Here is a 27,743-nt window from a genome sequence, read left to right on the forward strand (position 1 = left end):
TACATCAAAAGATTGCGTGAATAGGTGAGTAACAGTGCAAACAAATACTTAAAGGATAAATGAATAAAAGTGCAAATAAATGTTTGGTTTGGGCAGCAAAATAAAATAAGGATCAAGGTGTTTGGGGGCGGTGTAGAATATAGCACTCCACACTCACATTCACTTACCCAGACTAGTGTTCATTTGAAAGCATTTGGAGAAAGTTCATAATAATGAATGAACAGACTTACGGCAAGAGTCAAAAGCAGGAAATATGGAAGACCAAGGCTGTTAATATCATTACACAGAAAAGAGTGAAAACAGTTGTTTAAAACTTGAAGGAAAGGGCGGCATGCTTTTTTTCCGAAGTGGAGGAATCTATGAATAAATTATGCAATCACTTGACATAATTGATTTAGATCATGTGAATTCACTTGCACTGCCAGAGAGGATTAATTAGATCAGACTATTTTGTGGCCCTCCCTAGTCTTTTATTACTGACATTCTTTTTTCCCTTTGTGTTAATCTATACCTCACTTTTATTGATGTTTTTCTTTAATCTCAGGAAATATGTCTCTTATTTACATTATTTAATTTTAATTAATATGAATTTTTCTTTTTGTTTGTAGTTAGAAAAAAGTTGAAGATATAAATATTTCTCTAACAACAACAACAAAAACCTATGCCTCTTATTTATCAATCCTGTTTTTTATTTTCTTTTAATCTGTTTGCAGAATAGTGTAGTCAGTGCATAAGCCTAGTGCCATGGGAATTACATTTAAAACATTCTTGAATTGCTTGGTTTTACCTGCAGCAACATGAAATTGAATTACATTAATACAGAACAATTTGATTGCATGTTAGTTGTCCCAAATATTGTGTGAGCTGAATATTCAGAGGTTTTATTCACCTTGGGTCATATAGTATTAGTCTTCATGACAAACACCCTAAAGTGATACCAAAAAAAAGCCCTGAATCGAAGAACATGATTGACTCAAAATAAATTGAAAATATTCTACATGGCTTAAATACTTGGGAAAGGCTCACCCATTACAGCTTCTTAAGTTACACACATTTTTATCCATAAAGCAGTTTTGGTATTTAAGTTTAATCAGAGAATTTATTGATACAATCTACCATAGCCTCATATGCTAAGATAACAAGAAACTTTAATGTGCTTCATATTCATATAACCTAATTTATACACTGTCCAGCATTAGCTCCTTGATATTGATAGATGTTTAAGTTAACTCTTAAATCAAATGAACTAACCCCTTAGATATCTAACTCTGTATCCCTATAAAATATAGTACATAAAGAGTTTATTCATGATCAAGACATAATTTAGAGATGTCATTATATTGAAAATATGGTCACAAAGTCTTTAAAGGCAAGAATTTCTGAAAAGAGTTCGGTGTAATTGTCCACCCCACTGGAAAAAAAAAATTAAAAAAAACTGATGATATGCTGTATCATTAATAGATTAGGAATATTATACATGTAAAGGAAGGAGATAGTCTTACACAGCTGTTTAACATAGCATCACCATGTACTTGGCTAAGCATGTTTTAGAAGGATGGCTTTGAAAATAAAATGGTAGTATATAAGAGAAAAATCTTTCTTCTTCAGTTAGAGAAGAGCTTTAGTATGGATAATATATGTAAAACTAAGAAATGATCCAAAGAGTTTACTTTGGATTACATTATTTCTTTTTTAATCCAGCAACATCCTAAAAAATTAATTAATTTGGAAACAACAATATTCTTGAAATAGGATTAAGAGACCTGCTTAAGGGACACTTAATCATCACTCCATATTTTCCACATGTTCTTTGTTGTTCAAGAGAATACAGGAATAAATATAAAGTACATGACAAAGAATTAACATCTTTAATATATGATGAGCTCTTATTAATTATTAAAAAATAAATATCTCAGTCAAAATTGGAAAAATATGTAATCAGACAATTTACAGAAGAAAAAGGAAATTTAATTGGCCAATATATGAGTATATGAAACATGTTCAACCTCACAAGTAATTAAGAAAATTAAGATATCTTATTGGAAAACATTGGGAAATGTTAAAATACACATGTGCTGCTGTCACAATGCATGTTTGTTGGGTGTTTAAGTTAATGCTTCTTTACTACAAGACAATGTAGTAATTTTATAAGGTACCTTAGCACTCTTTTATCTTTTATCCAGTAATTTCATTTCAAAGAATTATCTAAAAAAATAAAATAAAATAAAAGCTTTGACCAAGATTTAAGTTTAAGAATTTTTCACTGTAGTGAACTTAATTTTCCAGCAATTAAAGGGTTGGGGAAATTATTGACTGTTAATCTAATAGAAATAATAGACTATTAAGCAACAAACACAAATTTTCAGACTATTTAATGACATAAAAATGTTAATAGTAAAACATCATTTGAAGAAAACAGAGTATGCAATTATACTAGTATGTGTACACATGGAAGGAAATTCATCAAAATGTTTACATTGGTTTATCTTTTAGTGGAAGTTACAAGGATAGTTTTTATCTTATGTATACACTCCTGTATATTTCAAATATTTTAATACAGATACGTATTATATTTACAATCAGAATAAAATCAATAAGCAGCATTAAAATAATTTTTACATGGAATTAAAAAGCAGGTCATCCCATCTATGGTAGAAAGAAATGGGGATATTTAAGTACCTAAAGGATGAAAGGGGTGCAGGGTATATTGGCTGACTTCATATCATTGAGGACTGTTATCTGAAAAAGAGGATAAGAGTATGCACATATGATGAGATATTAACAGATTCCAAGTTGACACAGACTCCTTACCAGTTAAATGGGATTAAATACTAGCACATTCCAGTGCAGTGCTCAGAGAATTCTGCCAACAGCAGTGTAATAAACAGAAGCTTATTTGTCATACATAACATGGAGTTCAAGAAGATCCAATTCAGTGGCTCAGCGAAGCTATGAGAGGCCTAGGCTCCTTCTCCTGTTCCAATCTGTCATTCTTGATTTTTCTGGCTTTTGTCCTCACGTTTGTTTCTTCAGTATACAGATGGCTGCTGTATCTTCAGAAATTATATCCATATTCCAGACCAAAAAAAGAAAAGAAAAGGGCAGGGTAGGCAACAAAAGGCAAAAGGTCATTGCCAACATGCTTCCCTTTAAATGAAGAAATCCAATATTGTCTAAGGAGTGCTTTCCATCAAATTTCCACTTTTATATCATTAGCCAGGAGGATGACATATCACATATCTTCTAGCTAGAAACGAGGTTTTTGGTGACATTGGGTCAGCCAGCCCCCAGTGTCTGCCATGGCTGCCCTCTAAGGTTGTGAGCTTCTGCTTATGTACAGAAGTGCAAAGAGAGTCTTGTGTGAGCTGGGCACAGTTTTCTGAGTTCTGTTCAATCTTAGTCTTTGGAGACTGTTACTCCAATCCTGTTTTTGTTGGTATTGTAAACTCATAGAGCAATTACCTGATTTCCTATCCATGTCAACGTCAACCTTGACCAATTATATTTAGGCCGGAGCAGTGGACAAGAGTCAGAGTTGATTGGGACAATGGTGGTGCCATTTTCAAAGCACAGAATCTAGTGAAGACCTAAGGAGACACCAAAACAGAACAATGACATATCATTTTTTTTTACTTTTAATTATCTTAAAGCAATGGTTTTAACTTCTTATTTTCATGCCCTGAATTGTTGAAATAATTCCTCTGGTTTTGTTAGCAGGCAAGGATTTTGTTTTTCCTGGTAGTCATTATAGGCATAAAGCTTAGAAGTTATGAGCTTTAGAAGGAACTACCAGAGTATCTGACATATGAAAAAATTTATTGGCTCTAAAATATGAAAATAAAGCCATAAATTTAAAAGTAATAAATGTTTGATTATCTCCTAAATGTAACCCTATGCCAATTTTATTTGTTGTTACATTTCAAATTTATTTTAAAATATTATTACATTTGAAAACAGCTTATATTAAGGATTATTTTCCAGTACACAAGAATTTCTAGTCATTCACAAAGATTGGTAAAAAAAAAAAGTCAATGTCTATTAAATGAGTAATGCATACCCAAATCATTTTGAATCAATTTCCCCAAATCTCTTTAAACTTTTTATAGCAGGAAACATTAATATAAGGCTTGAGGGTCGGGGGCGGAGGGGATTATGCACCACAGATAGAGCCCGGTGCTTTTCCTTTTCCCCTTCCTTCGTCAGCAGCCTCGGAGGCCTCTGAAGAAACCCCTAGTCAGAGGTAAGAGATTTAAAAATTGCTGCCTGTGACATCACTTTGGACTCTGGTCTAGCAACTTCCTGTTTTTCCTATTAATGTTTTTTATTAGTTCAACCTTGTTCAAGATCTTAATATACCTCAATACCTTCCAAAAAAAAGAATACTGGCTATTTAATCTGTATGTGTAATTGCATGCATGCAACAAGGAGCCTGATGCAGATGAGCTCATCCCGTAGATCAGTGTAAAACACCAGATCAGTTCACCACAGTGTGTGCAGAACTTTGTGCATCCCGTTTAAGTGGATGGTTGTGCTCTGAATTTTAGAGACAGCCCATAAACCCCAAAGCTAATATCCTCTAATAAACAATGAGTCCGGATGACAACTTTCAAAATCTATTACATACTAACAGCTCTGGTTTTGTACTGTTTGCATAGTAAGCAGATGATAGTAGATTCTGGGCAGAAATGTAGACAGTATGATATACTTCAGTTTATGCCAGAAGAGAAATCTTTTGAAAAAGCACTATTATAGCCAAGAACAGAAGCAGCTATACAGCCAGGAACCAGGTGCCAAAATTAATTCATGCAGGAGTAAACTGAGTTGCTGTGTTACTGTGAAGTCCACAAGCTCTAGGGGAAATGCACGTGAAAATCCTGGGTAGCTCAGGTTACTAGATCTTGTGGGATATTGTTCAGTTCTGGGCTGGCCAGTTAACTTTACGAGAAGAAACGCTGAGTGATGGGAGAGTGTGTTTTCACCCAGCCAGCCAGCTCACAAGCACATGCAGAAGTGCCATGAAAAGAGCAGGAGAATGTTAAGTAACAAGCCCTGCACGTGACTTGGATTTAGCAGGCTTACTTGTTAAATGTGTAGGTGACACACAGCTTGGTGGGTTATCTTCTGCATTGGATGACAGCACCAGGATTCCAAAAGATCTGAACAGGAAGAACTGATGAGCTACATTTCAGAAGATTAAATTTAATAAGGATAAATGTAAATTCCTGTACTCAGGTTCATGAAAAAGAAGCAACCACCTCCTGTCTTACTCCCATTCAATTCATTTTTCACGCTGCAGCCTTGGTAATCTTCTTAAAACACAAATCTGGTCATGTCACTTTCCTGCTGAAAATCCCTTAACAGCACCCTATTGCCCTCAGAATAAAGACAAAAGTCATTATCGGGTTTTTGAGATCCTCCATGACTGGCCCCCTCCATTCTCCTCCATCTGGTCTCGCTCAAGTCTCCTCATGCTGAGCACTCCAGCTGTGTGGAAGATCTTTGGGTTCCATGCGTGGGACCTATTTAGGGGTTTTCATGTTTCCTCTGTCCAAACATGACCTTCACACTTCCCTATGTAACTCCAGTCTCAAAGTCTTCAGGAAGGCCCAATCCATAAACTAGTTTTAGTCTCTTCATGACCTATTTATAAAGCTCCCTGATCATCCTTCATTCATTCAACAAGTATTTATTGAGCATCTACTGTGTGCCAGGCATTGTTCTAGAGCCTGGGAATAAATTGGTGAACAAAACAAAGCCCATGTCTATACGGAGTGTATGCTCGAGTGGGGAAGATAGAAGGTAGTGATGAGTGCTTTGTAGAAAGATGAAGCAGGAGGAAGAGATAGTAACAAAGAATTGGGGGTGGAAGGCCCTACCTTAGTAAGGTGGCCAGGGAGGCCCCCTGATGATGCGATGTCTATGGGGATGCCAATGGAGGGTGGCAGTGAGCTATGTGGCTGTCCAGGAGAATAGCACAGCAATTGGTGTGGAAGAGTATGCCCCAGAGCTCTGAAGAGGAGCATGCTTTCTGTGTCTGGGGAACTGCAGTGAGGCCAGAATGGATGACAGAAGAATGCTGAGCAAGGAGACAGCTGTGCAGAATGAGCTGGGAATGACCCACTGGGACCAGCTAGTGGTGGGCTTGGATGCTGTACATTTTTACATTTTTCTTCTAAATATGACTGGAAACTATCAGAAGGCTTTGAGCAAGGGACTGTCATGATTAGGATGACATTGGCTTCTGTATGGAAAATAATCTATAGGGAGTGAGTATAGAATCCCAACGTTCAGTTTGGGGGTCATTACATCTGTCAAGGTGAGAGCTGAAGATAGCTTTGTTTGGGAAGGTTTGCTAATACTTCTCACACTGTTCATGATTATTTGTGTGATAGAAACCCTGCTGGTTGAGGATTCCACGCTGTCTTGTTCTCTGCCACAATCCCCATGCCCAGCCTGATGCCTGGCACAGCACTGGCTCTCCACAGGTACTTGTTGAACAAAGTTCTGGCTTAACAGGAGTTAATATAAAGGGGACTTCAGGATTTTAGTTGACTGTGCACTTGATGAGCCAACAATAGTGCAGTCTGGCTGCCAAAAAAGCTAATGCTGTCTTCTTCCCTTTTCCACTTCTCTGACACTTGAATAGTATAGTCCATGCCTCTCCTTGGTAACAATTTCCAGGTGTGTGAGGCTCCAAACAACTTATGACAGCTCTATTTTGTACTTCTGAGAGTATAAGCAACCATTTTTAAGAGACATCATGTGCTCTTTCACGTACTTTGTTAGGAAATTATACTTTTAGTAGGTAGTGGTGACTAGTGAAATATATAGTTCTTGATCGTAAAGTCATTAGCAGAATCTTACCTCTCGGACTCACACAGCACAAGGAATTTGTGCTTGGGAGTCAAGAACCCTGCAGATACCTGCTGTCCCACCTGCTAGCTTTATGATGTAACCCCACTGAGCCTCAGTTACCTGCTCCATAAAGTGAAGATGGCAAGGCCCAACTCACAGAGCTTTTGTAAGGAGTAAGCTAGATAACACGTGTTAAAATGCTTAGCATGATTTCTGACACAGGTGAGTGGGTAACAGGTTTTAGTTTCCTTTCTCCTTTTCCCTGTTAGAGATAGAATCACTATGTGGGAATGCACATTATAAGTAGTGGAATTAGAGGAGTGTTGTTTTACTTGCTAATAGAGAATAATGGTTGTTTGTTGTGTGACTTACAGGATAGCCTGAGCCCTTATTTCTCCTATGGTTTAATCAGTATCAATTTCCTCCTGATAACAGAAATACTTACCGTGGGTCTAGGAAACATGGGTGTTTTTATCATCTGAGTAGTAGAAATAGTCTGAACCTGGTAGATCCCAAGAATTCACTGAAAGAAGATTCCCAGGAGTGATCTCACACAAGTAGTCTTTTTCTTGCCATACAAAAAAAGGACAGACTCTATACAACTGATCTTTGATGACCTTTGTAATCAGTAACTGTTTACCACAAAAAGATGAATAAAATGCTATCTTTGTCTTCCAAGTTGCACACAAATCAACATAATACAGAGTAGAAAGTGGTATGTTCTTGGAGGTAAAACTGCAGTGTCCTGGGGGAAGCAGAGATAAAGAGAATATCTGACAAAAAGGAGGTTATGATGGGGAGCTGGGCCCGGGAGGAGTAATAGTATTTATACATGTGAGACTTGAGGCATTTCCAACTAAGGATAAGGGCAAATGAGAAAAAAGAGAAATCGCTTTATATGACTTCAGTATAGAGAAAAATATAATGAGAAGGAAAAATGGTCGAAACCTGAATATAAGGCTAAGGAGACTATATTATTTGCTAGGCAGTTAAATTTAGTGAAAGCTTTTGGTTAGATTAGGAAAATGATGAAAATGGTGCAGTATAGGCTAGTCTCAGTCGCGTGAATGAAATGTATAGAAGAGTTGGGGAGAGGGAGGGAGGTCAGGAGCAAGATGGTAGCAGTTTCCAAAGTTCAGCCACCGAATAGAAAAGCTTTGGGTCTGGTTAGGGGACTCGGAAGGAAGACTCGTGACTGTTGCCCATGAAGATGGCATGTGTGCTATCAGGACAGGGGAAGAGCACAGAGCCTAGGCTTGGTTTCCTTTCAGTTCACAATGTGGCCCTGTATTCCAAAATTTTTTAAAGCACCTATGCTTAGCCTTCATATCCTAATGCAGGAGAGAAGCTGGTAATGGGACTTCCAAAGAATATTGGTCTTAGTTACTGATCACATTCTTAGCTTAGTGTTCTCCCCTTTACACCTCAGGTGAGAATTTCTCAGAGTGTCTTAGGACCATTGGTCCTGTGACTTAGGATGCGGTGGTTTTAGGACAAAGATGTTTCAATTTACTAAATAGTGTCATTATTTTGCAACTTAGTCCATAGAAATTAAATAGTACCATACCATGAAACTTGTAAGATTTATATCACATATTTAAATATCTATGTTGAGGCGGTAGGGTTGGGAGCCCAGAGAAAGCAAAGTAATTGGAATATGCAGCACCAGACAAGAAAGAACTGCAGAGTGAACTCCAGAAATAGTTAGAGAATCTCTTGAGTTTTACACAGAGCACCCATGTTGGAAGACTACCGAGGCCAGGAAATCCCTCACAAAAGGATCGAGGAAGCAGTACTCAGAGCTCCCACAGTTTCTGATTCTTTTGAGAAAGATCGTGTTTATTGAATGGATTCTTTATGAGGAAATACTTTGATTTTCCCAACACTCTTTAATGAAATAAGGAGAACGGCATAGGAACATATGAAAAATATTAGATTTTCCTAACTTTAGATTTAAGCTCCCCCAAGCTTCATGAAGGAAGAAGAAATGTTGCAGGGATGACTGTAAAGCTGTCAACATAGGAATAGTTGGATGACGAGGAAGGAGCAGGTCCTCGTTTTTGTCCTGCTGTGCCCTGGCTGTAACATTAGAAGAAAACATCAGCCTACTGAGTCCTAACTAGCTTCTTGTCAGACAGCAACATAGCCAGGGAGCAGCATGATGCTTTGGGGGAGCTTGCTAAGGGGGGTAGCAAGGAGGTAAACATTTGCATCGTTAGCTTGTACTAATTCCCTAACCCCTTTTTCAGAAGAAAACCTTATGTTTTTGTTTTTTTGTTTTCAAGAAATGGAAGAATTTTTTCAACATATAAAAATGCATAGTGCTGATACTCAAAAAGTCTCCCTAGAGAGAAACAGTATGCCAGATAGTCATTGATATAAGAAAACACTATAAATCAATGCAGTAAGAGTTCATGGTTGCTAAGGACAGAACTTAATTTACAACTTGAAACAGGTTTGCCGTCCTTTAAAAAATCCTGGAAATCAATCAGGGATACAGAAATTGATCTGCTAAAAGAGAATAACATGGATTCTTAATATTGGCAACTACATCAAAAATTTTAAGTTATGAAGGAACAAGTCTTGGAAACCAGTTATTAACCATTAAGGAATTATGTGATATTTAGTTTCCTAGCAAACTATTAAAAGAGAAGTATTTTCGGCCTCACTAGAAGATACATTTGTGTTGTTCCAAACATCACCTTCAAAACTGCAGTCTCTGTGATGTCAAAGACATGGACATCAAAACTTAAATGAAATAGAGCTGTCTGTGTAAATGGCAAGCATTGCATCATATTTTAGAGTGTTCCTTTACATCAGAGTACCTGAAAATGAACTAGTGGGAATCTGACCACATTTGCATATTCCCCATTTGTGACACACAGGGTTGGCATTCTCAGAAAGAATAGCTGTTGCTGATGGCAGTCTTTATCTGAAGAGATTTGTGCATGTGAACAATATACCATCTTCTGTCAACATAAGAAGAGCATATGGGGCCCATTAACTCACCAAATAAGCCACTGTTCTGCAAATTTTTATTAAGCAAGTGCAGTTCCTAATAGTCACTTATGTTATAGAATGCGTATCAAATGCTATCAATAAGCAAGGGGGTTATTTTACCCTAGTGAGAATACATTTGAAGTGTATAAGAAGGCTTGACAAAAGAAGAAAACACTTTAAGTGATCACTATATTAATAGAAATGTATCCTACTTGGAAGCCAATATGTTTAAGTATTATAGGCACTGTAGTGTTTGCCGCTAATAAGTTCTCATAGTGCCATCTTTCACAGATTTTCTCCCCATATTTTCTTTATTTATGGTTTCTCTTCCATACAATGAACAGGCTAAAAAATTTTTCCAATTGTGTGTTTATCCATGCCTTTGAAAAAGGTGCCATTGGTTCTGAGCAGTTCTAATTAGCTCAAAGGTCTACAACCCAGACAAGTAGAAACACAGGCAGGCAGAAACATAGGCTATATTTCCCAAGCAAGTCTTTCTGAACCAGAGGACAGATCATGAAATTAACAAACATCCAAATCAAAGAGTGATCTTATGAAGCACCTTACAGTAATTAAATCAATTGGAGTCCGTCAATATTGGGTTGAATACCAGGAAGCATGAGCTTAGTGTAGAAATTTCCTTATCTAAGCAAACCCAAAGATATCTCAGGAGGGACAATTTTGTGGTACCCTTTAAGTATTTAATAACAGTTATAATAAAAGTGTCTGCATTGTATCTTCAGAAGGACTGAGAATTTCACTGATATATCTTCAGTTACTGTAATGTCCTTTTAAGGTAATCAAGAGCAAGTAGTACCATCGCTAGGGTAAAACTGAAGGATAAGAAAGAGAGTATATAGGCTAAGAAAATTTAAAAAGAAAGAAAATAAAAGCAACCTGTCATCAGAACTAGAACAAGAAATGTTGGCTCTTGCTCCATTCACACTCTTATTTGATGCTTTTTGGTACCTTCTGATTTTGGAAGAAAGACCTTTCCCACACTCAGCCCACTCGTTTTTCAACCTCTGGTAAATAAGGTCTTTGTCTGAAATGACACACCTGTCATAATCATATTGCTGCTGTTCCCATCACTGTGCTATCTAAATATTATACAGTTAAATGACTAGACTTAAGTTCCTGCCCCAAGAGACAACTTGATAGTAGCTCTAAGGTAATGTGAGTTATAAAGGAAGTTAAGTATTAATTATAACACTTGTCATTTTAAAGAAGTGGTGATGGTGTGTATAATTTTACCTCATTTTCTCATTTGCTACTGTTATTTAAATCATTTCCCAGCACTAAGTATGTGCGTAAAAGATGATTGTTCCCAATTTAACCTTTTAAATAAAATGTATCCTATTAATTAAGTCATACAGTTCTCTCTCTTTTCTATTATGTTTATTCATATATCTTCTGTCCTAAAGATAGATATCTATGTCAGTGAATATTTTGGTGAGGAATTCAATTTTTATGTCTATCACTCATTTGGAGTTTCTACACTGTTGTTAAAAATAACTTATATTAGTGTTCTAAAGAATCTCAGATTGTCGATTAAAATAATGATAAGTATTCCTACTAAGAATAATAAATGGTACGCACCCCCCAAATTAAGAAAGTACCATGTTAACCTACCTAATATGACTGGAAAATTTGCAGTACTTAAATTGGCTTAGGTTTAATGAGATAACATGTCTGTTTTTAAAAAATACAGACAAAAGCAAAACAACAAAATTCTACCCTTATATGAGTCCCTTTTTTGGAATAACTGTACATAGTAACACCATATAGTCTGAGTATTATATCTTCTTTGCTTTCTTCCTCCACAAGATGCACTAGGAGCCAGGTAAACTGGGAGGTAAAAGCTGCCATGGGTGTTGTATTATTCATGAGATAACGAAGTACCTAATACCTGGCCTGAAATATAGTACACTCGATTATTTTATCTCTCTATTCCTTTAAAATCCCAGGCAAGTTAAATCATAGAGACCACCATCATGACCAAATTCATAACCTTTACCATTCTCACAGTTTCCATTTCTCAAAAGATTTTGTTTATTGAGAAATATGTAGCTGGCACTGTGCTAAGTACTTTTGTACATGTTTTTCATTTTATTCCTACAATTTCCTGTGTAGTGCTTTTATTTCATTTTTCACGTGGGGAAATTAAGCTTAAAAAGAGCTTTGTAACTTGCCTGGTAAAGCTGAGATTCAACTTACACATATCTCATGATTAGCTATCATGTTATTCTGCTTTCCTATTTAGTTTCTCATTAATAAATATGACAATAGCTGATATTTCTTAAGCACTTATTATATGATCTTCTATGTACTTCGCATAAACCTACATATGTAATTTGTATTTCAAACCTATGGAGTAAGCCATATTATCCTCATTTTATATATGATGAAATTGAAGCACAGAAAGTTAAATTAAATTGCATACAACTAGTAAATTTTCATGTCAAGATCTTAACTCAGACTGGTGACTTTCTTCCATCTGTGAAATTGGAATGAATATTTTAGCTTGAACCTACTAGAATTGTACATTTCCAAATATGTTAAATAAAATTAAAATGGGTCACCACAGAAAGATTTCTCTTAATAACACATATTCAAATAAAAGGGATAATAGCTTTCTAACACATAGATGTTTAGCAAGTGTTAAATTTATGTTACTGATGATACAAGAAATATAACAACTCTTCTGTGACACATCACAATTAGAGTGGTTAAGAGAGCCATGTTTAAGTTCTGGATCCTATCCTCCACTTAAGAGGTATGCCTCAGTTTCTTTGTCTGTAAAGAAAGGATAATAACACCTATTTTTACAGGTCATTGTGAGGATTAAACAAATTACTAGATATAAATTGTATAGGACATAACCTTCAATTACTAATGCTCAATAAATATTAGCAACTAGTATTTTTAAATCATTCTGATTGTTTTCCACTCTTTTTGTATTTATACTGTAGATTTTACTGTAAGATTTTTTTAGACTTGGGAAAGACAAAAATTGGCCCCCAAATTGGAGCCTAATAAAGACAAACTGACATCCTCCACTGGAGGTACAAAGAGAACTCTAACAATATTTTTAAATAGTTAATACCAGAAAAATTGCAGACATGCAGTGCTTTTATATAGAAAATAAAGAAATCGCTTAGGAAAGGAGGGCTGGGTGGGAGTGGGAAGGGCAATGTTTGGTAACTGGGTTAAGGAAATGTGACCGACCGGCAGGCAAAGGAAGGAGGGCCATATCACCCTGAGACCAGTCTCCTTGTTGGGAAAACGGAAGAGGTCCTTCTTGTTAGTAAAGTTCCCCCCACCTTGCTTCATCCCTTGAGCACTAGAGTTTTATAGACTAACATGAACAATGGCACATGGTGAATAATGACCAGCTGTTGTTGAACATTAAAGTGGTAATCCATGCAGAGATGCTTAAGGGTTAAGAACTTTACATCTGCATTCATGAGAAATATTGGTTAACAGCTTTCGTGTAATATTTTTGCCTGATATCAGGGTAATACCAGCCTCATAGAATGAGTTGGGATATAGTCCTTCCTCTGAATTTTCTGAAAGAATTTCTTTAAAATTAGTATTATTTCTTCCTTGGATATCCGGTAGATAGATTCACCAGTGAAGCCATCTGTCTGGAGTTTTCTTTGTGAAAAAGTTATAACTAAAATGTCATTAAATAAACAGCCTATAGGCTATTCAGATAATCTATTTCTTCCTGTTTGAATTTTGGTAATTTATGTGTTTCAAATATATACCTATTAATTTAGAGCTGAATTAATCTGGAGTTGTTTTCCCCCAATCCTGAAGCAAGGTTCCTCTTTATATTCTAATTAATGCATGAATTAGTTAGTTTTTCAATCTGGCTGTTGGAAATAGTGCCTTTTCCAACCCCATGTGAACTTTGGACACTGTTCCCTTTTTACGTTGAGGTGATCCTTTGCCATTCCAGTTCATGATCAGGGTAGTCAGCTAAATACATGAGGAGCTCCTCTACAGATCTCAGCAAGAATTCTGTCAAGCTCTCTCCTCTCCAGTTCTCTGCCCTACAAACCCCATCTGCCTGGGCTTCCCCGGACACCCAGCTGCCTGTCCTCAAGCTGAGATAGCACTGGGCTCTGCCTGTGTTCCCCTCCCTGCACCACAGTCTGGAAACTCTCCATACTGTAAACTAGAGCAATTGTAGGGTTCACCTCACTTGCTTCCCATCTCTTAGGAGCCTGTGTTTTCTGTTGCCTGATGCCTAACTTCTTGTTTAATGTTTTGTCTATTTAAAATTTTTTCCAGGGGGATTATAAGTCTGTTCACTTTTACTCTATGTTCATCAGATACAGAAGTTCAGCATTGAATGTATATATTGCTGTTATGTTCAAAGAGTTTTACCATATATTACACATCTCTAGGCCCATGAGTTTAGTTTCTCCTTTTGCAAACATGAAAACAATAACCCAGTTTAAAAAGAACACTGAAAATATTGAGAATTAAAAGAAAATTAAATTATATTTATAGAAGTCTAATAAATATATATTTCTTAATAGGTATTTTTAAAATATCTACCAATGATAGCTGTAGAAGGGGAGGAGTGAAGGGCGAATGCAAATAGTGGAAGAAAACAGAAGGGACCAGTCAAAGAACATGTATGAGTGACTCACAGACATGGACAATGGAGAGGGGACTGACTGTGGGCAATGGGGGTGGCCTGGGGGGAGAAGGGGCAAAAGGGAAAAGAACTGGAATAGCTGTAGAGAATAAACAGTAAAAAAAGAATAGAGAAAAATAAATAAGTAAAATATCTGCCAATAGAAATGAGGTGCCCCAGGTAAGCTAGGGAAATTTTTTCTCAAATCTTTGCCAGTAAAAGATTTAACTTATTATAAATCTATATTAATTTAGTTCAAAAAATGCCTGATTTGCAAGCAGACTGATCCTTGTCTCTTTTATTTCTCCTCAGTGCCAGATGAAAGCAAAGTCCATTCATTGGCTGGACACAAATTGGGTAAGGAATTCCTTGCAACTGACTTGATATTCTTCTTCCTGGAAATCACTGGCTGTGTTTGAGTAGCAGTTGGAACCTGTTTCCATCCACTGGTCTCTGAAAGGCTTGCTAATTAAAACATGAGTTGTCTCTGACTTCCACGAAGATGAATTATTGCTTGGCTCTGTGTGTAGTAGCATAATATATGCTGACTCAAAATATTTGAGAGGCAAGAATAAAGGTGTCCAAAAAAAAAGATTCTAAAACCAAAAATCTTAACTTGTATGCCAGCAGAACACTTAGAACAAAAACAAACAAACAAAAAAATTATAAAGAAACCCCAACAAAGTTTGAAAAAATTTTCCCATGATGACCTTTACATTAAAGTGATTGGACAGAAAGTTCCAAAGTAAGAACATTTTGCTCATCTTTTCTCTACAAAAAGAATAGTCTTTTTGCCTGACATCAAAGGCAACTGTACCCAGGGTGACTTACCTTTCTTTAGACTCACGAATGAGCTTCCTAGAGGTTCCCCCGAAAGTCCACAGGATCTCCAAGTGCCTGCTGGCTCTTTCTCTGTCATGGTTCGTGAGAAACCCTCAGGTCTCAGATCCAAGCTGCTTCCTCACTGCACAGTGGCCTGCTTTCCATTCCTTTGCCCTTCCTTCATCATTTATTCACATTCGTTAAAAACACTTACAACCACTAAGCTAGTAAACACTGCACTAATCCCTGTTCTCCAGGGGTGCATTATTTGGGGAAGACATATCCATTTTACTCGTAGAATTGCCACACCAAAAAATGGAACAGTTATAATTTGTTGACATCCCTCTGTTTCTGAAACAAAGAAGTCTTTCCCACCACCAAGTGTCTCCTGTGCCTCTATACCAATTATGTTTCCAGCAGTAAGTGGCCTTGATGCCTCATTACCTCCATCATGTTCCAGGGCAAAATTATGGTTTTTCTCTTTTATTCTTTCTCCTGATTCTCTAGTGATAACAGCAGGGAAGGGCTGGTTCATAACGCTTAGGGTTTTTTTCTTCTTTCCTTCTTTTTTTTGCTCGTCCTAATGAAGAGCCTGAGAGGTTGGATCACTGTAAAAGAAAAGATTTCTGCGGGAGTGATAAATTGCCACATGCTGCTCGTTCCCACCATCCTTGTCCATTAAACTCTCCACTGCTGGAAATATTGTTAGGAGTCTGAGAAGCAAGTTCTCATGATCAAGGAACCCCAAGGATGGCCTCTATTATAATTTTCATCTTAAATGTATGGTACAGCTGGTAGTTAGTTCTCTTCCTTTTCAATACTTGAAAATTAAAGCTTTTTTACATACTGGAATAAGCTTCAAGGTAAAAAGTGAAAGCAGTTTTTAAGAATGTTTATCAATTTGGTTTTTTAAAAGGAGGCAATGATAAACTTTCTGGCTTTATCCAAGAAATCAAATTTTATTCTAATATCTGTAATTCCCAAGCAAATTGCTATTAGCCAGTAACTAAAAGTTTTTGTCAGTCTTTTTAAATGAGAGCATTGTTACCTTAGTATTTTGCTGTAATATTTTAGGTAAATTTGAATGATAAGTTTTTATATAGTGTGTTATGAAAATATTAATGAAGAATTACTCTAAGTACAAAACTTATAACAGTCTTCTAAATTAAAAATGTCAAAATAGCATAATTTTAAAGCTGTCAGGTAGATTCATTGTAAGATCCACATGGTGGTTTTATCTGATTGGTAGAAATCGTAGCTACAGTCTTTATATTACTTATATGAGCCATAATGTTTATATACATCAGCTATTTTCAAGAAGATTTTGGGTTATAATGGAGCTGTCATTACAATATTCATTATCCTTATATTTTTAAGTACTTTTATATCCTATCACAGCGTCATTTGAGTTTCTAATTGGCTGTCTGTTGAACTGGTGTAAATGCTGATAATCAACCAGAAACTTGATAACTTTGGAGCAAAAGTGGCATATGATAAAACACAGTAAAAAGCACTAAACAATTCCCTAAAATTAGACACTCTAGAGTTAAATTGAAGCACTCCATAAAACCTTGCTGGCAGTTTTGAAAAAATACAAAATAGCACTGAAAAAAAATATGCTACTAACATTATAAGTTTATATACTCAGAAATAGACCCTCCCCCATGCTCTCTATATATTTCTTTGGAAACTTAGTCTTGAATTATAATGATCTCCAGGAACTCATCTCTCATATAAAAGGCAAACCCCTTCTGTGTTCTGCATTTTTGTCAAGCAGTTTCTCCTTAGGCTTTGGTGGTGTTGGTGAAAGAGGGTTAAGGGCCCTTTATTCTGGCAACCTCTTTTAGTTACAAAATAATCTTTAAAAGTAACCTAATATATAACCATAGTCTCAATCTGCTATAGTCTGTGACTACTCAGCTAGTTACCAGTTTGAGCTGCAATGTATAATGTTCCATGGTGATACTTGGCTCTCCTGTGTCAAAAGGAAATCATTCAACTTCTTTTTGTTTCACCTTTCCCTTCCCCACATCCTTTCTCCAGAATACTTAGGTTTAAAAAAAAAAAAAAAAAAAGTGATTTCTCTTTTATTAAGAAGAAAGAATATCTCTCTGTGTCTATTTTTAATTGTAGAAATGTGGACAGTATTCATGCAATCCAAGACCATCAGGAAGTTAAATTAAATAGTATATGCTGACCTAAATCTATCATCCATCCTTTTATTCAGGATGATATGCAATATTTTAATAAATTCATCTGCGTTAAAATTTCTTCTGCGTCAGCTACTTGGTGTGTAGAGAGCCATCTTGTGCCAATTTCCATCTGTTGGTCTGGCTTGGATACCTCCCAGATTTGTGACAATACTTTTGGCATCCATTCCTTGGCTAAATCTTTAAATGGCTGATTCCTCAGAGCTCAGATCAAATCCAAGGCTCCGGTAAGATAATCTTTCTAACAATTTTGGCCTCAAAGGTAGTGTTTCCTCATCCCTTCTGGAATCAATCCAAGTATTCTCAAGATTCCTCTAATGCCCTATCCCTTCCCCTGGGAATACATTACAGTCATACCTTGGCAAGAAAGATGGCAGGATGATTCTCCTCCTTAGAATCATGCAGGGTTCTCCTCCATGTGTGAGAGGTATTCATGTCTACGGCATGGAGAGGCCTATCCAGAGAAGTTAGAGGCAAATTTTTGCCTTTCATTTGGTTTTTTAAAGAAAAATCACAAGTTTCTGAGAGCCTTGAAAAACGATTAAGGTGTTTTTTACCTCTTTCCCTAGCTATCTCACTAATTGAATTCTAACAAAATTCAAATCCTAGCAATGCAAAATTTGAATATATATATTCAAATATATAATTTCTATATATAAATTTAAAACTATATATTTTAAACAATATACATTTTAATATATTTATATATTTTTAAACAATAAAACCAATATATTTTGAACTATATATATATATATTTTTAGAGTATATTTTATTGACTATGTTGTTACAATAGTTCCAATTTTTTTCCCCTTTGCTCCCCTCTGCCCAGTACCCCCTTCCCCCAGCAATCCCACTCTCCTTAGTTCATGTCCATGGGTCGTGCATATAAGTTCCTTGGCTTTACTCTTTCCTATATTATTCTTTTTTTTAATTTAATTAATTTTTCATAACAATAAAAAATAACATTCCCCCCTCTCAGACTTAAGACCCTTTATAATCTTATAAAGGACAATGGGCGAAGGTCTTGTGCTCCTCTAGCTGCTTCAAGCTAGACATGGTTGTTGCCCTACCTACCCTTGGTAAACAATATATATTCAATAATAAAATTACTTTTAAATAATAAAACCAATAAGTATTGATTTATATTAAATATTATAAGGCAACATTAGAATCCAGAGAAAATGGCATCAAATTTGGCGTAGCTTTAAAAAAATATGCTTTAGTTTTGACTATACAGACTCATATATTGTGTCCAAGAAGGAATCATCTCTTTCTTTCTTTTTTTATGCATACTGAATTGACACCTAAACCAATAGTTTCATGCTCCTCAGCATTCAGACAGAAAGGACTTATAAATTTTACTTTTTTACTGTGTCTTCATTTTTTGTTGTTTTGATTTACTGCTTGGAGCTGTTTTAATATGTATTGACTGTCTGCAGAGATCTTTGCTGACCCAGCTCTTTAAGATGATGCAGTACTAAAGAAAGCTGATGACTTCTTCTTTATGAGCTCTGACACATTAATTAGCAAAATGGACTAAAAAGCTTTCCTATTTCTATTTTAATTTCTTATATTCTCAAACACCTGTCTGTAGAGCTGTAAAGCGGGCAAGTCTGTAAAAGTAATGGTTGGCAGTAACTCCAGACCTTTTCTGAGACAAGTTTATCAATTAATGAGCAAGTACTTATTAACAATCTAGGAGGATATCTCTATATGAGGTACCTTGCAGCAACTAAGTATGTTGATATCTTAACACATTTTATTGATGAAGAAGCTGAAGCTCAATTTAAGGACTCGGTCTCTCAGCTGCCAGCTAGTGGGTTTAGGATATGAACCCAGATACTACATGCTTTTAGACATTTCATTTTCTACCAACATGTGCCTAATACCTCACAGTCCCAGGAATTGAAAAGAATGTAAGAGTAAGACAAATTTCTAGTTGGAAGACATGATACACATATCAAGATAGCCCATAAATCCTTATTTACCTTTTGTAACCTCAGCCAGCCGAACAAGGAACACAACAGGTGCAATTTCTCTAGCAAACTACTGTAATTCAGTGAGCTGGAAGGAGACATCTGATCATTCTTACCTTTGTTTCCCTGCATGCATGTATACACATGTATATGTATATGAACATGTGGGCCAGGTTAAGAGATGTATGATGGGAAACATGGATGTAATGTGCCTGCATTATGTATAAATTATAGCAAAAGTGCAAGTGATGTATATCTTTATGGCAAAGGTTGAGAGTGTAATATGCAAGTTGCTAACTTGGCAGACCTTACATTCTATTCTAAATGCCTTATGTGTAAACTTCAAATCTAGAATGTTCAAATGTGGCCAAAGAAATCTCTGGGTCATTGCAAAAGAACAAAACTCTTAAAAACATAAGGTGATTGGATAGTCACTTTAATACAAGAGCAATGAGTTATTAAATGACATTTTATAAATTTTCTTTAGTCTTAGTATTCCATATTTTTATAGAATATCTAAATTAAAATATGCATTTATATTTTGAAACACCACCATGGCCATTTTTAATATTTGAGTCTTCTGATTGGATGGCTGTTTTTCATGACTTTTTATTATTGCTGATGAAGAAGTAAAACCTTGGAGTTAGTGAGTTAGTGGGGTTAGTTCAAGTCAGTGGAATTGAACTATGTTTCTTTCCTTATCAGTTGGTTAAGGTAATACTGTCTGGTTATCTATTTGGAAAAATATCTCTGCTGAGTACTCTGAAAGATTTTGTAATTGTTACACACAAGAAATGTACACATTTCTCATATGTTCCAGCTTTACTTTACATTTCCATGGGATTCAGGAAGTTATCATTAAAAAATTAGCAATATGTCCAGGATTCTCCTGTACAAACTTGATTATGAAGCAATCCTGATACTTTCTACGTTGCAAAGTTTACCGTGTACTCTAGTCTCTAAAATTCAATGAATCAAATTGAATTAGAAAAAAAATGTGTCAGTCATTTTAGAAATGACATAAGATTCTTCACTGTTTAATTATGGTATAGGTGTGTGCATCTCCGAATTCCATGAGTATATAGAGATTACAATTTTTTACAAATCAAATTTCAAAATGAATTATTGCAGTTCCACTCACATTTATTAAATGTCCATTCTGTGACAGATACTGCATTAAGTGCTGGAGATACAAAATGACATAAAATATGGTATCTGCTTTAGAAAAAAAATGTTTATAAAGTGGTAGAGGAGGAAGGCATGTAAATACCTAATTAAGTATTTGGTATATTCATGTCAAAGAATGCAGTGCAGAAATCTCACAGAGGAAATATTGCTTGAATCTGCTTGGGACTGGGAATCAGCTCTTGTGTTTCAGAAGGAAGTGCTTCCATAGCAGGACCTGAAAGATAAATTAAAGTTTGAGAAATAGAAAAGGTCAATGAACTAACACATTTCAGGCATATGGAAAGGTATAAAAACATGGAACGTCATGATATGTTCAAGAAACTATAAGCAATTCATTATGTCAGGAAAGCCAAGGCTAACAAAGAGCTAATAGAGAGATACCAGATCTTAGGGAACTCCTCCCAATTGAACAAAAACAAACAAAAAGCAAGGGAAATAGTCAATACCATTGCAATAGTCCATAAAAAAAGATTATGTAGCCATAAATTTAATGGATAGCAATGAAAATGGAAAGAAAAATAAGAAATATTCAATATTTAGGATACAAAGCCTCGAATTTTTTAAAATTAAACTTGGTGAGAGAAGAAGAAGATCCAATTTGAATCTCAGTGTATCAGTCGGCTACTGTTACAACTAAGCTGCATAATAAAGCATAAACATATATTTCTTGATCACATATATTCATGTAGGCTGAGATTTACTGATCTCAGAAGTGTTTGCTGGAGGTTGGCTCCAAACTACAGTTTAGGTCCAGGTTTTCTGCATGTGTCTCTCATCTTCCTTAGACCAAAGGTTTCCTGAAACAAGTACCTGAGAAAACAAGGGTGATAAGATGAAAATGGGGTGGATAAAGAGGAAATGCATAAGCTACCCGCCAGAGTCTTAATGTAGCTAGTGATATGAATGCAAACGCAGCAGAAGAAAGTGTGGCAGGACGGCATGAGCTGGGAAGGAGAGGGATTCTATATGAGGGTAGAAGAGCAATGCACTTGAAAATGGAAAGGACAAATAAGGAGGAAGTTGAGCCCCTGACCCCGAAACCCATACATGCATGATACGGGTGAGAAGGAACAGCTTCAAATGAGAGAACTTCAAGAGAAGCAGAAGTTTTAGTGGATAGTTAGATTTTAATTAAATCAGGGGATTTTCAGAGAACAGGTTGAAAGTGCACAGTATTCTGTCAACCAGCAAAAGATAGGTGGAGACTCAAGAAATCAAGGTAGAAGGCTGGAATGGAGGAAAAGTGGGACAGTGAGTCACACAGGAAGATGGACAGATTGGTGAAAGTTGACTCCACAGGAAGGAAAGAATGACCAGGAGCCTTACATCTTGAGAAAGACTGAGGATGGCAAGAGTGACTGGCCTGGTTTGTTTAGACTGCTCTGCAGTTGCCAAGAGAATTAATCCTCACTCTGGTGAGGCCAGTGTAGACTTAGTGGTAACCTGGATGGGTTACTTCTTGTAAACTGTCTCTGAAGGATAAGATGAAGAGTTTTGGGAGGAAATGGTCCCAGAGTTACAGAAGGTTTGAGAAGATACCTAATGTTCACTAGCTCTGGAAATTGAGAGATGGCCATTAGTAATCACTTCACCTGGGGTGAATTTCAGTTGACAGGAGAAAAGGAACAAAGGAAGTGGCTTGCAGAAGAATGGGGGGTAAAAGAACGCGTAGGTATTCTTCCCAGACAGATGTATGTGAAGAATTGTTTTTATTGTTCTATTTGATGTTATTAATGAGAAACATGGAACCATGTTTATAAAGAGGAAAGAGGGAATGAGAAAATTGTTACAGGGATAGGACTAAGAGTATAATTTTATAGAAGTTGGCCTTGAAGAAGGTGGGTCAAATTGTAGGAAAAATGGAGGGGATGAATGTGTGTATAGATAAATGTGTAGGTGGAGGGCATGAGAAGTTAAGGCAACAGTCGTCTCCGTTTCTTGATAATGTTAACGTCGGTACGTCATGGGGTTGGCCAAGGAAATAATAAACACTGTAGGTGATAAGTAACTCATGTTGAGTGATGTTTAAATCACTGAAGCAAAATTGGATGGGAAAGTATTAAAAAAAACAAAAACACTTATACCTACACACAAACATGCACACTACATTTAAAGGTTGGGTTACAGATAAACTAGTTTTTCCCTGAATTAAAATCTTCTTATCTCTTGAAGTTACATTTTCAATACTCTATTTATGTTGGAATTATAGAATGTTAGTGTTAGCAGACAGGGTGTCTGGTCCTGAGTGTGTCAGCCTAGGGCCAACTGGTAGTGTGTGAGTTTCTGACTTCAGGTGGGAAAGACTTCATAACATGAATCCAGGTGACTCTGAGGGTATGTTTGTTAAAGCTGGGAACAGTAAAACAAGGGCATAGCATAGAAGAAGAAGCAGGAATGCCTAGAGTTGGCTGCCTTAGCCCACTGGGAAGTCAGAGGAATGGGGGCTTTGGGAGAGACAGTGCACACGAACACATGGGGCAAGTGATGGAGAGAGAGAGAGAGAGAGAGTGTGTGTGTGTGTGTGTGTGTGTGTGTGCGTGTATCTTTGCTCATTGTTCCCCTGGGATTATATTAGTTTGAGCTTGGGACAGACCAGGTGCTTTTACAAAAGAACCAATCAACTTCCAAAGTTTTCTTTGGCTTTTGATAAGCTCACCCCCTAGTTAGACTGACAGACCTCTTTGGTCAAGCTCCTCCCTCTTTGCCCCTCCTCCCCACCAACAATAATTCAGTACTGGAGCAGATTAAGGGGGGAGTGTTAATCCCCTTGACTGTAGCTTCCTGGTAAAGCAAGCAGGCTATGCTCCTGAGTTTATTACACTCAATATCTAATTCCTTTTATTCCCCTTTTCTCTGTTAGTATTTAGCTAAATACCAACAGTAACATTAGACCTAAATGAAGCATTATATATCTTCAGTACAATCAATTTACTTATTTTAAAGATTGAAGCCTAGTAGGGGAAGCCATCCGCCTATCAGAGGCCCAGCTGGTTAGTGTTGGAACTGAGGCTCAGATCTATTCCAGCAGTCTCTTGCTTTGTGAATTCTACAAGTTTTGCTGATTTAACAACCTAAACTATCATTAAAACCTCAGAATTTCCCCCAAGTCCAGCATGGATATCAAAAACAGAGTAATTTGGCACAGCCGTTACCTTCCTTTGAGCCTCTTGCATTGAAACCCTCCAGATTTGAATAAGCTCCTATAAACAAAAAATCCATATTTTGTTCAAAGTTTATAGTAAAGATTTTGTAACAGTTTGTATTTATAGTTACTATTAGTTATACTTTTTACTTTTACAGTTGTGTTGTATTTTTTTTTTCCTAAATATAAATGCATAGGACAAACTATTTTATTCTGAGCTCCAGTGAACATTTGTGGATGTGGTATATTTTGGTACATATTTTTCCTCATGCTCTTATATATTGATATTTACATTATAAAATTCTCAATAACAATTTTTTACTATCCTAGCTCTCTCATTATTCAGAATTAGTTTATCTTTGAAGATAAAATTTACTGTGTTTAAGCATGCACTGATTTAGAAAACTTATAGTTTCTAACATTTTTAAATTATTTGAACAACTAAAAATAATTTCATAAAAGAAAGAGAATATTTCTGTATATGGCAAGTTCTTCAAATGTGGCTGGCTGACTCTCAGACTTTACCATCCATGGGGAATATGTGTCTTGTATGTTTGGAAAACAGTGGTTTGGAACTGACAATTCTAATAGTGTTTCTAAATGCCAGAGTGAACATGTGCGGTGAAAAATGTTATTAAAGGATGACATGATGGTTGATGATACAAAGTGAATGTTTGACATCAAACTTTACTGTAGGCTGAGCTAGCTCTACCCAACTTTGAATTCGCTCTGAAATGGGAGAGGAACAATGGTAGGGAGTGACTTAAAAATGAATCAAAGGAGCCATCATCAGTCAGAATATTATTGTATGAATTTAGATATACCATGAGTAAAAATAAATCACATTCATAAAAACATAAATTTTAACCTACAGTATGATCATCACTTCTGTCCTCCTTCCTTTATATTTAGCTTTAGGATGTCTTCAGTAAACTTTTTGCAATGAGAATATTTCAATAAAATCACTGGCTTTTAAATAATGACAACCCTTATCAATAATTGACTCAGGAAGAGCTAATTTTTTTTTTTACTTCCTGCCTACTTACTTTAGAAGGTTTATATTGAGACCTAGAAATAAAAATCACTCCTCTAAGGAAGACACTTTATGTGTAAATTTGTTGTGGAGTAAAAAACGAGGCACTGATTCCATAGAGGTTATAAGCTATCTGCTTGCAAGACCTTTTATTTCAAAATTCTATGGAAAATCTACTTGCCAGTGTTAACTGAATGGCAATTTAGTCATTCCAACAATGATTTTAGTTCTGAAGTTTTCTCAGACAAAAATTAGCCAACACATGGAAGGACAAGTTTAAAATCGAACCTGGAAATCTAAAGATGAACTCTTACATGATAGATACCCAATCTGCATTGAATAATATGAAATATGTCAAGACCTAAAATTTACTTTTAATAGCTGATAAGGGTATAATACTGCCAACTAAAGGTGAGAAATATTTTAGGCTCTATTGGCTTTGATAATTCCAATATTATCAATTCTAGTGTGTGTATATGTGTGTGTAAAAGCATAAGTTTCATAAATGCATACTGTTCTGTTGGGTGGGGCAGGTAGAAGGGAAGCATTAAAAGGTATAAATCTTTCTAGAACAATATTGCCTACTTAAAAACATGCATTTGCTCCTGTATTTAGGCTTCAGTCACAGAGATAAATGTCAATATCTGTAAGTCATACCATGCCCTCCATCACCTTACGACCTGCCCTGCCAGTTATCTCTTGCCACCATCCCCCACCTCACCCGTCAGCTCATCCCACACGTCCCCTTCTCACAGAGCTGTCCACCTGTCGCCGCCGGACCATTTGTGGGCTCTGAGAACAGCCTTCCCCAGCTCCCTCAGGCAAGGCTCTTTTCTGGCTCGTATCCTTGTGGAACTTCAGGTATCTCTGCGCTTCATTTCTATAATTTTTAACTTCTCTCACTTTCTCTTGCCAAACTCACACCTCTGCTTCAGATCCAGTCAGTCCACAATATCCCCTTGGACTGTTTTTCAGTCTCCTTTGATCGGTAGCCATGGCTCCCTTACTCCATTAATAATCCCAAGGCTCACCTTTTCCACATACGGGCAAGTGAACTTTGTTAGCTACTGCATAAAAGGGGAGGAACCAATAACTTTATTAAACCAGTATTTATTGAACACCTACCATGTGTCAGATACTATGCCAGGCACTACAAGTATAAAGTTGTACAGAGTATGGGTTCTGCCCCTAACCTGCTCACAGCTTAGTCGCAGCAATAGGAATGCAAACAGGGAAAATACCATGTGCTTATGTATAATGCAAATACATAGAAAAGTAACAGCAGTTACCTTTGCTGAGAGAAGAAGATTGAGTATGGGGTCCAAGGGGGACTTTTGCTTTATCAAAATGGAGAGGGGAATAACCATGAGCAACCTCATTTATGGGTTGTTGGAAAAAGTGCCAATGGAAAATCTATTTAGGGAACTTTCAACTCCCCTATCAATTTTTGGTATCCTAGAAGTCAGGAACTTAGTCTTTGTAGTTTATTTGGTAAGGCAAACACATCAGGCTATGTATAAAAAATCTTCTTTTATAGAGTTTCATGATGTCCAATTGTGTCCAATAAAAGCAGAATTATAATAGGAGGACTAATGATGAATATGTAAAAATTAAAAACAAAGCTTGAAGCAACCTAGACTCCTTCTTGCTAAAATGTGAATTCATTCCCCCTCTATTGATTATTAGAAAACACCCACCCACACAAAACAACTTACAAATTCCTACCCCATCAAAACAAAACAAAGCTGTTCAAATATACCTCTTCAAGAAAAACCCTTTTATTACCCAAAGTTTAAAAATGCATGCCTTTCTAAACAAGGCAAACTACAACTGCGAGAGAGAGAGAGAGAGAGAGAGAGAGAGAGAGAGAGAGTGAGAGAGAGAGAGAGAGGTAAAAATCACACAGTTTTATAAAACATCATGAAATGCTATCAGGGAGATGTTAGAGGTATTTAGAAACACTGGTGTCACGCTGGTGGTGGAGACTTTTTATTTGCTATATTGACGTACCTCAGAGAAAATGCTGCTATTGTTTAGTTTAGTGACCTAGTGCTCCATGAACCATTTTAAGTGATATGCATGGGTAAACACTTTTTGTTTCTTTAAAAAGTATCTATCTTTATTAGTGTGCATTAGTAAAATACTGGTTTTCAATTTATAGTAGTTTTTGATAGAACTTTACATTTTATTTTTCAATTGCAGTTTACATTCAACATTATTTTGGATTAGTTTCAGACGTACAACCTAGTGGCCAATCGCATACTTTACAGAGTGTTCCGCCCACTATTACCAGTACCCACCTGGCACCACACAGAGTTATTACAATATCGTTGACTCAGTCCCCTGTGCTGTACTGTACATCCCTGTGACTGTTTCGTGCTTACCAGTTTGTTCTTCTTAATCCGGTCACCTTTCTCACCCCGTCCCCCAAACCCACTCTCCTCTGGCAGTCATCAGTCTGTCCTCTGGATCTGTGAGCCTGGTTCTGTTTTATCTGTTTATTTATATTGTTCCTTATATTGCACTTTTATATAATTTCTTGGCCGACTGCTTAACTGAGAGAAAATATATTTGATTTAATGATTCTAAGAGGACAGTCCTGTGGTTGAAAATTCTCAAAAATTAATGGTGATTTTTTTTTAAATTATGTTTGTTATTTTCCTTATCAAGAGCCAGAACAAAGACAGATTTCCTTGCACTCCCTTTGCTGAGGAAACTGTGTTCAGAGGATAAAGTTTGCAAGTTCACCCTTCTAAGGTTGTAGGTCGTTCTGAGGATTCATTGCTTTAACTCTCATGTATTTCTAAATTTGTCTCCCAAATCCTCCAGGTTATCATTATCACACCACCTCCCCAAGCTCCTGATT

The 27,743-nt window shown here is 36.3% G+C and overlaps 1 protein-coding gene across 1 annotated transcript in view; it reads left to right on the top strand.

Moving 5' to 3' along the window:
• Nucleotides 1-27,743, top strand: part of PARD3B (par-3 family cell polarity regulator beta) — a 966,908-nt gene that overhangs the window by 606,477 nt on the left and 332,688 nt on the right. The window contains exon 16 of the mRNA XM_090282860.1: nt 14,819-14,863. Coding sequence (XP_090138986.1) covers nt 14,819-14,863 — 45 coding nt within the window. The remainder of the gene's footprint in view (nt 1-14,818; nt 14,864-27,743) is intronic.

Source organism: Furipterus horrens, unplaced genomic scaffold (assembly GCF_987537825.1).
Source record: "Furipterus horrens unplaced genomic scaffold, mFurHor1.1.pri manual_scaffold_1, whole genome shotgun sequence".
In the NCBI taxonomy this organism is placed as follows: domain Eukaryota; kingdom Metazoa; phylum Chordata; class Mammalia; order Chiroptera; family Furipteridae; genus Furipterus; species Furipterus horrens.